Raw genomic sequence first — 12,772 nt, forward strand, 5'->3', positions numbered from 1 at the left:
GCCTGGACCATGGAGACCGTGCCAGTTATAACTAACCAACTAATCAGAGTTACTTGCCAACCAATCCACACTCTCCTCATACAGTTTTCACTTTACTTTCATATTTCTTGTGAATCGTGAAAAGCTTCGACAAAAAATCTTTTTCCGACAATACTCAAATTCTGTTCAGCTGAGTGACTATATATTACGCATGAAATTAAATCCTAAAAAGTAAAATGTACATTAAGTATTTATGGCTAAACCTTTTTGTGTTCTTAAGGCAAACCAACTCTACTATGACCCAAACACTGGAATTTACTATTATTATGATACTGAGAGTGGTCTGTATCAGTTTCATTCTCAAGTGGATCTATTGTCGTACTGTGCAACAGAAACGAAGAAAAAAGTTAAGAAAAAACGAAAAGGAGTGGCAAAGTTTGCTTCAGTGAAAGAGAAGGTATCTTACATTTAGTTATCCTTACTGCAGCTGAAATTAAAGTGCATTTTAGCCCATATATATTACATGGCAGAGGAAGAAACTCTCAAGATCCAAGTCGTTTACTACACACTTTCATGCTATAAATGACAATGGTTTCAGGACTTTTAAATTGAGACTGGGCAGGGGAGCTGCGTGGTTGACAGTGAGAATGAAGATTTTAGGTTACAGGAGAATATAGACAGATTGGTCAGATGGGCAGATCAGTGGGCACATGGAATTTAACCCTGATAAGTGTGAAGTAATGCACTTCAGAAGACAAGGGAATACTCCGTGAATGGCAGGACACTAGGAAGCTTAGGTGAGCAGTGAGGTCTTTGAGTGCTTGTCCACAAATCCCTGAAGGCAGAAGGACAAGTTAATAGGATAGTTAAGAAGGCAAATGGGACACTTCCCTTTATCAGTTATGACCTAGATTATAAGAGGAAAGAGGTTGTGTTGGAGCTGTATAAAACTTTGGTTATGCCACATCTGGAATACTGTGCGCAATTCCGGTTAAAACACTATATGGGTGTACATGATTGTACTGAGGAAGTTCACCAGAATGTTGCCTGGAATGGAGTAGTTTTGCTATAAAGAGAGGCTGGATAAGCTCAGGTTGTTTTCTTCAGAGCAGAGAAGACTGAAATGGACTTAGTAAAGGTGTGTAAGATTGAGGAGTATGGACAGTGTGGATCAAAAGCATCTGTTCCCCTTACTTGAAGGGGCAGTAAGAAGGGTGCATAATCGTAAGGTAATTGGCAGGCGGAGGAGCAAGTCCTGGAAGGTGGGACTAGAGTAGATTTTATGGGTCTAGATTAGAGTGGTGCTGGAAAAGCACAGCAGGTAAGGCAGCATCCGAGAAGCAGGAAAATCGACGTTTTGGGCAAAAGCCCTTCATCAGGAATAGAGGCAGAGTGCATGCAGAGTGGAGAGATAAATGAGAGGGGGGGTGGGGGTAGGGAGAAAGTAGCATAGAGTACAATAGGTGACCTGGGGGTTGCAGTGAGAGAGAGACTCACTGAGATTCTTGTAGAGAGACAAGGAAGGTCATCTACCTTCCCCACCCTCCTCTCTGACCTATCACCCCCAACCCCATCCTCATTCACCTATTGTACTCTATGCTACTTTCTCCCCACCCCCACCCCCCTCTCATTTATCTCTCCACTCTGCAGGCACCCTGCCTCGATTCCTGATGAAGGGCATTTGCCCGAAACGTCGATTTTCCTGCTCCTCGGATGCTGCCTGACCTGCTGTGCTTTTCCAGCACCACATTAATCTAGATTTTCTGGGTGTTGACGTGCAGGACTGAAGGGTCTATTTTGTACTGTATAATTCTAAACTCATTTTGGCATTTATTTTATTAATTCTGTTTTGTTAATTTGTTGATGTGGACTTCGTTAACTAGGCCAACATTTATTGCACATTCCTAATTTCCCTTGAGAAGATAATAGTGAGCTGCCACCTTGAACGACTGCTGTTCAAGTGATGTATGTAGACCCACAGTATTGTTAGGGAGAGAGTTCCAGAATTTTGAGCCAACAGCAAAGAAAAGCAACTATTTTTCCAAATAAGGATGGTGTGTGACTTGGAGTGAAATCTGCAGGTTGCGTTCCAGTGTGCCTCCTGCCCTTGTCCTTCCAGGTGTAGTGGTGGTGGTTGTGGATTTAGAAGGTACTGTTGAACCTTGGTGAGTCACTGCAGCACTTTTTGTAATCATGTTCATAGTTGCCACGATACATCAGTAGTCGATGAAGTGATATTTAAAATGGTGGATGTAAGATCACTTAAGTAGCTGCTTTGTCCTGGATAGTGTCGAGCTTATCGAATATGTTTGGTGCTGCATTTATTCAATCGACTGAAGTCATACTAATCATACTCCTGAATTATGATTTATATGTGGTGGTTGGGTAGTCAAGCAATGAGTTACCTCAGAATTTCCATCCTCTGACCTATCCTTGTAACCACAGTATATTCACGACTGATCCAGTTCACTTTCTGGTCAATGGTAACCCTGCCAAAATATTGATAGATTCCACAATTTGTTATGGAGTTTCAGATGGCCTAGCTGTGGGAATTTCTTTTACAGTACTATGCATTGCTTTCTATCAAAGAACAGTGCCACTAGATAGTCATTAGCTAAGTAGTGAGCGTGTGCTAAACAAATGGCAGATGATGAGAACTCCTCACATGAAGTATGATGAACTTATGATAAAATAAATAAGTATCAATATCCTCCTGAACATAGCATGATTGCAAACCTTACTCCCTTCACTGTTGCGCCAGTCTTTCCTTTCCTTAATCATGGTAAGCACTAAACCCTTATTATAAGAATCATGTTCTCGTACTTGAACAACAATTTAAACCACTTTAATTCTGGTTTGCACAATCTTGTTTGAATTTGATGACATTATAGCCAGCAGGAACGTAATCAAAAATGTATTTCAGTTCGCCCCTATCAGTCTTCAGATGTACCTTGGCAGGACAGCATTTTGAGTAAAAGAGCAGCTAGCAGCTTATATAAATAATTTGTTCATGCCACATAAAATCATTCATGCTAACCTGAGATTTGATCGCAATAACTATTATTTTTAGCTTTTAAAAGAGTTATTTGCATTTTTAATTTTTACATTGTATGCTATTGGATTGCTCTAACATTTTTATAAGATCACAAGAAATAGGAGCATGAGAAGGCCATTCAGATTATTATGCCTTCAATGAACCTTACCATTCTGCAAGATGTTGGCTAATCTGTTTTTGGCTTCCACTCTATGTTCTTGCCCCCTTGACTCTCCTGTTGATGATTTTTTGGGGTAAGAACCGGTGTGCAGCTTCCTTCAGGGCTAATACCAATGATTCCTGTAGCCAGGAACCAGGAGATACCTGGGTCTAACAAATGTGACTCATCTTTTCAATTAAGGTGGTCTAGAATCCATGCAATGTTTATGGCAATGAGCATTAATAGACTAAAATACTGCCAGGGCCTTTTGGTTTTTTTAAATGTTCGGCTACTCATTAGATTCTGTTCCTCCTGTCCTCAGCTGCTGCAAATGACAGAATCAATGGCTAAATTGAAGATTTCTTCTATGGGATGGTCAGAATCAGCAACAGGTAGATTAATTACTAAGAAATAGATTTCTGCTACAGTGCCCTAAAACGGGTAATGTGGAACTAAAACCATTAATTATATATACACGTAAAATGAAATCCAAAAGTACCAGGCTTTAAATATTACAGTGCTTAAGTGACAGATATTATGCAGAGGTGTGTGATGCTATCTTTGAGGCATAGTCCTCTCTCTGCATTTTTATTCTATTACCTACTTATTATTTGCTGACCTTTATCTTGGGTACAGCATTGAAATCTTGTTGTGAAACCAAAGAAGTGTTTTTTAAAAAATCATGGAAACTGTGTCTCGTGCAATGAAATTTGTTGAGGGAGGTATTGTTGAAGGCCTCTCCAGACCAAAATTTAGAGCCATCGCTGGGATTTTAAAGAGATTAAACTATATAAAGTTCAAGGACTTAAAAAAAAAAATTATTGTTCAGATGTCATTTTACATAGCAGGTAAATCAAAATGAAAGTTCTCTTGTAAAGTGGAGTTTCAGTAAAGCAGAGTTGGATGGGAAATATTTATTTGGCAATAGATCTTCCACAGAAGACAGCTGCAAAAGAGGTGCATCACCCTAAACTCAAAGTTAAAGAGAGTAATTAGGACCTGCCAAATAATTTCAAGAATTCCAACTTGTCAATATTTTCTTCAGTGTATTGCCCAGTAAATTACTTGCATGATGCTACCTATTCATTGCTGAAACAGCTGGAAGAATTATATTATCGAGAGAGGAAAACATTTATTCAAGTGAGACCGTATTTATACCTTCTACTCCTTTCATTCTTGCAGCAGCCGCATTCTCTGCAGAATGGGTCCTGGTCCATCTCTTGCAGTATACTGTTCTTAAGTTGTTTAGCTATGCTACCTTTTGTTTAAGTTTGTATACCAATGGGATACCAAAATTTAAAAAGGCCAGATCAAGTTGTCAGTTGGTAACTCGTCATTCTTTTCAAATTAAGAATAAAAACCTCATCAAATTATATTTTTATATTTTTGAAGGCAGTCAGCTGTCTTGTATTGCTATTGTATTACAGTGTGTACTACTATCCTGGTCAACACTTGCCTTAGTTCTCCAACTGTATGACTTGAGCAAATCCCTGTTTTAGATCAAATAACTCTTTAATTATAAATAAATCAGAATGAAACAGAGACCCGCAGAGAACATGTGTCAGTGTCAAAAAACAAACTGAGGAAAATGCACAGCAGGTCAGGCACTATCATCAATAAAAAGTGATGAATCATCACCATCTACTTCTACATAATTATGTATGGATATTTTATTACAAGTGTCACAATTTATTGGGCTTATTTTTCTGCATCCAATGCATCTTTATATATAAAACCACTCATTTTCCTTTCCAGATGAAACAACTGTTCATTGTTTTTGGAATACTTATAAAAATAATCAAGTAAATGAGTTAACTTGTTGATGTAGCATTCTTTACAACTAAAATAAAAAGCATTGGAGACGCCTGTTATTAAAGACCTAAAAACTAGCTATAAAGCTTTTGAACATTGCTTTTCTGTAGTTTTTCTGACTTTAATGCTGAAAATTTATTTTGTTGTCTATATTTACTGACAATCCTGTGGTTTTCAATTTTCTATTATTTGCTCATGGGAAGTAAACTTTGCTGGCAAGGTTAAAATGTATCACCCTTGAAGTGTTGGTGAGCTGCTGTCTTGAACTGCTGCAATCAATGTGATGCCGGTTTACCCAGAATACTTTTAGGAAGAGAGTTCACGTTTGATCAAACAATACTGAAGGAATGGAAATATAGTTTAAATTTAGGATGATTTGTGATGGAAGGAAGTCTGCAGGTGGTGTTCTGATGTTGCTGCCGCTTTGTCCTTCTAGGTAGTACAGATTCTAGTTGGAAGGAGCCTTGGCAAGTTACTGCATTGTCTTGTGACAATGCACTGTGTTGGCTCTGTGCACCAGTAGTGGAGGGAATGAATGTTTGTGGTGCCAATATAATTAGTGTGTATCATTTTTTGTTGTTCTCTGTCTCTAAATTCACTGTAAATTACAGAGGTTGAAGATATACAATGATTGCTGATTCAGACCTAAGAGACTTCCACATTGTGCACAAAGCATTTTAACATTGCTTTCCTGAAATTTTCACTGCTCGTGTAAAAATACCCAAAAGATCAGAGCTTTTTTTAAAGTTTTGAGATGCAACTTGTCATTGACAAATATCATGAGAACACTTGGGAGATAGGCCCTTCAAATTTGATTATCTTTATTTCTTCTAAGGACACTGAAGCTGGTATACCGAAAGCTTCAAATATTTGCAGGTGCTGTGACCCAGAACAGAGTGAGACATTGTCAGAAGAACCAGGAAACAAACGAAAAAAAACAGTAGTGGATGTGAGTGAACAGGATTCACTCAATGAGAATAATCTAAATGATGAAGCTATCCATAATGAAAATGTTGAAGGGAAATTGGAAGAGAAGAAAGAGGCGGAGTTTGGAAGTGAACCAGAAGAAGGAGAAATTACAGCCTCAGATCAAAGTGGATATTCTACAGATGAAATGACAGAAGAATCAAGTGAAGATCAAGATGAAAGTGAGAAAGAAGATGGTGAGTGACAGTTTACTATATGCTTGTATAAAATCAGATGCAAAGGTTCGCAGTTACACAGATTCATGCTCAGGTATGTGGATTCTTTTAATCACATAATATGTGAATTTTAGCCTCAGTCTATTTGATAGATGCAGCTGTATGCCAGTCTACTGCTTAGTCTCTACTGTCCAGAGGAAGTAATGTTGCTTCCAGGTATCCTGAGTCATCTAAATTAGTATAAATAATTAGGGCTATCCTGATATTTAAATAACATGCCATTTGCCTTTCTTTATCTGAACAAGATAAACTCAATTATAATGTTTAATTTGTTTCCAGTGTTCAAAATTTTAAATGATGTTAAATGTATTCATTAGGTTTCTTGTCTTTGCCCATGTATTTTCATAAAATTTGAATGTTTATAAAAATATGCATATTTTGTTTTATGCTTTGAAATTATTCAGCATTGTAGGCTTTTCAGACAGATTCTTGGAACTTAGAGTACATTCCTCCAACTTGATGTATTTGCAGTGGCTGCATTTCAGTGATCTTTCTGAACATTTTGCAAGGATTGTTGGCTTCTAAAATGTCTCTGATTCTGTTATAAACATAAAACGACACTTATTCTGTTTCACTGAATCATTGTGTCTTGGCAGCATATTATCAGAGGAAAGCTGTCTTGTATAGCCTATGTCATTCAAATAATTTTTGTGTTACGCCTTGGCCTGTGATACATTTGAATCTCCAAATTAGCGTGTCTTTTGTCCTTCCTGTAAAACTTGTTTGGTATGATTTGAAGGTTCATATTTTCCGAAAGAACTGCTATATTAGTTTTAGAGTGCATGCACCTTAACTATTCTATGTAGCTGCATTTGTTTGCTGTGCAATAAGTATGGCTTTAAAAAAAAGACAATTTGAGTCAAACATTTGAGCAGGTTCTTTGTATATTACACAGCTCTTTTGACCTCAGTATCACTTGCCATGTGAACAAATTGATACTCCATGAGAAATACAATAAAATTTAGAAGTAGAATTGTGGCCTGGAATTCACAATATACAAATATTGATTTCAGTTGTTCCACAATTAGCGCTGTCAATCTATAGAGATTGTTCTGGAACCTTCAGAAATTAAAGATTAATCTTCTGGATACTTGCCAGGAGCATAGGAGAAAAGTCATGTGAATATCTTAATTAAGAAGCTGACTTGCAGTATCTATTTTAGGTATAAAAATATTGGAGAAACAAAACAGCTGTAAGAGATTGGAGATCATGTGACGAAACTTCAGGAATAGGTCCATTCTGACCATGCAACCACATCTGCAGCATGTTGAGAGTTAATTATGATTGTCATCAAATCTGAAATTGAAAGCTAGTCTTGGTGATGGTCAGCACCACAATGATACCCCGACATTCTGCACACATTATTTGTGCCAGTGCAATCACAGCATTAGCTTCTAATTCTGGAAGTTCTTGTTATGCGTGGACCCCTTAGTGACCGTAAAGCAATCACTGATTATTGTGGAAAAATAAATGCCTGAGTCATTAATTTCCTTTTAAGGAAGGAAATCTGCCTTCTTGCCTGGTCTGATCTACTTATGATTCCCGACACATAGCAGTGTGGATGAACTCTAAACAACCCTGTAAAATGGCCAGGCATTCAGTTCAAGGACAGTTAGAGATGGGCAATAAACATTAGTTTTGTTTGCAATGCCCACATCGCATGAAAGAGTGAAAAATTAGGAATTACAAAAATTATGTGTGATGAGCAAAAACAGTGGCTTTCCACTTAGGTCATTCCCAGCTTTATACTTAACAAGGCTAGATAGTGGTTATAAAGCCAACCGAGTGTATGATTTCCTGAGGGGGGTCATATAGTTTGGAATAAATTTGAAGTGTATTCAAGGCAAATCACTGAGACCTATCACTTTTTTTTCGGCATATTATATTGCACAATGTGTTCTTCTCCAAGCATCTGGATCATTTTGATGTAGGAATCACCTGGATGTTCCATTTCTAGACAACTTCATCTTGCAGGACATTTTTGCCTTCACAGTCTTGATCATTCTTTTCAGGCAGCCTTCCATGAATTAATGCATTATTAAATCAGACTGGATGCTTCATCTATGTTTATTTGAACCTTCTGTATTTATTTAAAATCTCCACTGTGCTGGTATATTTGAGTTTTTAGATAACTGAAAATTTTATTGATTTGTTTTCATTATCTGATTTTTTTTCATTAAATGGTTGTTGAATCTTTCACACATTCACCTTATGACTAAAGCTTCAATCAACTTGTGCATATGATGTTCTAAGTTGGTGATTGTGATTTTACCACCAGTGTATTGTCATAACCATTTTACAAATCTGGACCAGCCATGTGCACATAGAGCAAATAGACTTGGTATTCTGTGTCTAAGTACTCAGCAGCTGATTTAGTAGTATCTTTCCACGACCTACAATGCATAAGTCAGAAGTAAATTAGAATTTTTCCACTTGCTTTGATGAGTACAACTCAAAATGCACTCAAGATGCTCAACACCTTCCAGGACAAAGCAACTCATCCTCTACCTTAAACATTCATTGTCTCTGCCAACAACTCACCATGCACAAAGTGTGTACCATCGACAAGATAGCATTGCAGCAATTGCCAAGACTTCTTCAGCATATCCTAAAAAGCTACAACCTACACCAGCTAGAGTGAATTCACAGCCTGCTGATCCAGAGCTGCATACAGGACTTGTACAGTTCTCAACCTTCATTGATCAAATCTGTTTTGATACTAATTATGTAGCTTGCTTTATATATCATATTACCATTGTACTTGTAGGAAGGCATAGTTAATTAATTATGTTTTTGTAAAAGCTTAACTTTTTTCCTGCTTTTGTCCCTTAGTTTTTGAGGCACATAGTCGCAGTTCTTAAGATATTGTTTCTCACTAAATTCAAAGGGTGCTTCTTGTTACTTTGTGTTTGCTGACTGCTGACCTGCAAGGGTCAAGGGGGCCACTGTTATTCACCAATTCCCCTCCAGATCTGTGTCCTAACTTGAATTTACACTGCTGTTCCTTCATTGTTGCTGCGTCAAAATTCAAGAATAGCCTACATAACAGCACTGTGGGAACACATACAATATCTGAACTGAAGCAATTCAAGAAGGTAGCTTACCAATGCCTTTATGATGTTTACTATTCCAGCAATGCTTGTGTCCCATGAATGATTTTAAAATAAAATCTGTGCACAAATTTATTTTTCAATTCATAACATCTCTTGAAAATAACCTGCAAATCTTTTGTTTAATTGCTCAAAATTTTGTCATTGGAAATACTGTAATTTCAGGTCATTTTTAATAGACTCATGGATGATTTTTTTTTTCCTGTCCGATATAATTACACTTCCCTAACAAGTACATGCATATAACACTTGTTGGTCATCAGACATATTTACTTCAGGCATGGTTGTAATTACCAATATCTTTTCAGGAATTATTTTGCATCCTGGTGAGTCTATCTGAAAGTTCACCACCTAATTCAGTGTATCTCCTTGCTTCATCTTTAAGGATCCTAAGATCTGTTTTGATTTCTTGATCATTTTCACTTTACATCCTCTCATATACCATGACAGAACATATTTGACATGCTCCTTGCAATTTCTATACTAACTCACTGTACCCAACATTAGTATGAGACTCTACATTTATTCCATGGTCAGCTATATTTTTTTGTTTGGAAGTGTAAGGAACTACAGGCCTTGCTGCTTCTGATTACATTTCTGTATGACATGGAATTCCTTTCAAATTTTCTACACTCTTATTTTCTCTGTTTTACTGTTTCTGCAAGTAGTTCTCTATCCCTTAGTGAATTTAATCTATTATATGTTCTATTTCCACTTCATCCTGAACTCCAGTTATGGCCAAGCAAGTAAGTCAATTGTGGCAAACATAGTGAAAGGCAATTGATAAGTGTGAAATTGTTTTGAATGTTGGGAAACTGCAAAGTATACAAAGTACTGTCCAGATCACAAAAGCCAAACATTAAGCCCTCAGTACCATGTGGAGTAACCTTTTTATGTGGGATTTTGCCGAATGACTTGGAAACCTAACTGGTACAAATGTGGTGCAATACTATTAATCTTGCCTGCATTGTTGTTACTTTGGGTAGTTGTGAAATAATGTATGGTTTTTGTTTGTTGAAAGGTTAAATATTCTTCCACATCCAATGTACGGCTAGTATTTGAATCAGAAGGAAATAATGAAGGAAAGAACCTGTAACTTGCACTTTATTTATTTAGTATTGGTGGTCAATGCAGTAGTACAAGGGTTGGTATAACTGGCTGTACTCACACCTGTACAAGATATTTACCTGTGTGACTGAGAGCTTTGCTATAGTGCGAAACAGGAGTTCAAATCACACCATGCAAGTGGTGGAATAACTCTGATTAATTGTGCATCAGTACTTGGAAAAAAATTACAACAAGTACTGTTGGAATGATGTAAACTCCTGATTTGTTCACTAATATCCTTAATTGGCTTGTGTGTGACTCTAATCCACCACCATGTGGTTGAATATTCTTGCCTCTGGTATATGAGTAATGTGTAATCAATATTGTTTGTTCACATTCAATCAAGAAAAATATATTTTAAAATTTACAAAATTTTGCATTATACTTGATGTGTATCAGTGCAGGGCATTTGCAGCTCTTTTCCAGGTACAGGACAGTCCAGTTTTCAAATTTTGTAGTTAGCTGAAAAGTATCATCTTTTTGTATTTTCTTGACTGAAGTACATTTTCAGTACAACGCACCTAGCCACTATTATTAGCTTCAAAAACTTGGATATTTTCTGCTGAATTACTTAATAAATTTCTAAAACTGCACCTTTCTCAAATGTCGCTAAGGAAGGTGAAACTGTGCCTCCATTATAGATGGATAACAAAGGAGCCCCACCACAAGTTATAATGGAACTCAGAAAAGCAGGATATATAATTCTGCCTTTCGTTTATACATTGAATACTAAAAAGAAAGCTGTGAAATGTCATATTTATTGTATTCATAATTTATTTCAGATTCCCTTTTATTATCAGCTTGTTGGATGGGAGCAGGTCAGAGTGGAAGGGTATTGAAGAATGAAATAAAGTGAACACACCTGGAACACTATATAGAGGAACGAGATGGGCGGGCACTATTTCGTTCGGATAATTGATTATTTGGTTAATTGAGTCAATGTCTTTCCTCTGGGACTTCTGTTAAGTCCGCTCCTCGTTCAGGAGATGAGGCAGCAGCACACAGCGCACGAGCCCCCACCCGTCTTCTGTCGGCCCCCCCAAACCCTGTCCAATGCCGTCCGCCCACGCCCAACCCCGTCCAACACTGCCCCCATCCCTGTGTACCCCCTGTCCACCCCCACCCCCTCTCCAGGGCAGCCGGACTGGACACCAACAACAAGACTGTTGTTGCTGCTGTTGCTGTCTTTTGGAGGTGGGGGGCAGGTGAGTCTCCAAATAGCATGCGTGTGCGCACACTCAACGTTTTGACAGGTTCCACTTTTGCCCTGTACAGGACAATGTTAGAGAGATTATCTGGGGAAGGAGGGTTTAGGGTACATACCTATGTAGAACTCCAGGGAAAGTGTGCAGCGAGGGTGGGAGGTCAGTCATTTGGAGACGGTGCTTGGGCTCTCATCAGCCCAGGACCGTTCTCTGCAGCATTCAGTAAGCCAAGTTCACTTTTAATCACTGTAAAGAAAGGTCTTGGATGTAGTGTTTCTCTTGGGACCTCGAGATCTCCTTCGGATAATCCAATATCCGAATAATTGATATTCGGATAATCGAGGTTCCTCTGTAAATGTGTCGTCATGGCAGAAGCTACCTGACTTTTACATTTTGTTTTCAATTCTTATTTTGAAGATTTGCAGTATTTTGTTGTAATTCAACATAAAGCAATCCTGTCTGACTTTCATATGATTAAGATGACAAAAATTGCCATCTCTTAATTTGAAACAAGTATTGAATGTGTTGCACTTTCGTGAAGTTTATTATGAAGGTTTTAATTTTGAAACCATTAATTTCTGTCCTATCTGCCCTAATTCCATATTCCTTTCTAATGTATAGCTCAGCTGTGGCCTCCATGTATTCGTGTCATGGTGGTGCGGTCACCAGTTCTCGAGCCCGGTACACTCTTCATTATCACTGCAGTGAAGTCAGCTACAATTGGAAGGTATCATAGATAACATTATAAACCTTGGTTGCTGCTATGCAAGAGTATAGTCAAAAGATCATTAGTCATATTTTGAAATAAATTATGTTTTTTACACTTGTAAATGTTTTTGATACACCACTTCTGGAATGTCTCCTTTAGAACAAATTGTATCTAGTAAGTTTGCAAATATTCTCGAACTGATGGAGCAACCTGTTTTCCAGTTCCAGCAAAGAGACTTCAGGGTGCATTGAAGTGTTTTGGAGCTAAATAAGTGTGTTTGAAATATTGTCATTGTTTTGCTACTGCATGCGGACCTTTGGCATAGTAGTCAGTGATTTTTATTTGTATTGTTTTAAGTTGCAAATTGTTTGTGTTGCAAAGCTGTTGATTAGTATACACTATGATGGAGAGCTCATCATTGAAGGGACCTACCTCTGTTCATATGGCAAGCTGG

The 12,772-nt window shown here is 37.7% G+C and overlaps 1 protein-coding gene across 2 annotated transcripts in view; it reads left to right on the forward strand.

The window, feature by feature from the left end:
* Nucleotides 1-12,772, forward strand: part of aggf1 (angiogenic factor with G-patch and FHA domains 1) — a 63,661-nt gene that overhangs the window by 30,064 nt on the left and 20,825 nt on the right. For both annotated transcript variants that reach the window (XM_043707186.2, XM_043707172.2), the window contains exons 6-8: nucleotides 260-436; nucleotides 5,821-6,148; nucleotides 12,231-12,336. In XM_043707186.2, the coding sequence (XP_043563121.2) occupies nucleotides 260-436; nucleotides 5,821-6,148; nucleotides 12,231-12,336 (611 nt within the window). The remainder of the gene's footprint in view (nucleotides 1-259; nucleotides 437-5,820; nucleotides 6,149-12,230; nucleotides 12,337-12,772) is intronic.

The sequence above is a fragment of the Chiloscyllium plagiosum genome, unplaced genomic scaffold (assembly GCF_037043375.1).
Source record: "Chiloscyllium plagiosum isolate Xiang-an unplaced genomic scaffold, Cpla_swu_hap1 HiC_scaffold_2, whole genome shotgun sequence".
In the NCBI taxonomy this organism is placed as follows: Eukaryota; Metazoa; Chordata; class Chondrichthyes; order Orectolobiformes; family Hemiscylliidae; genus Chiloscyllium; species Chiloscyllium plagiosum.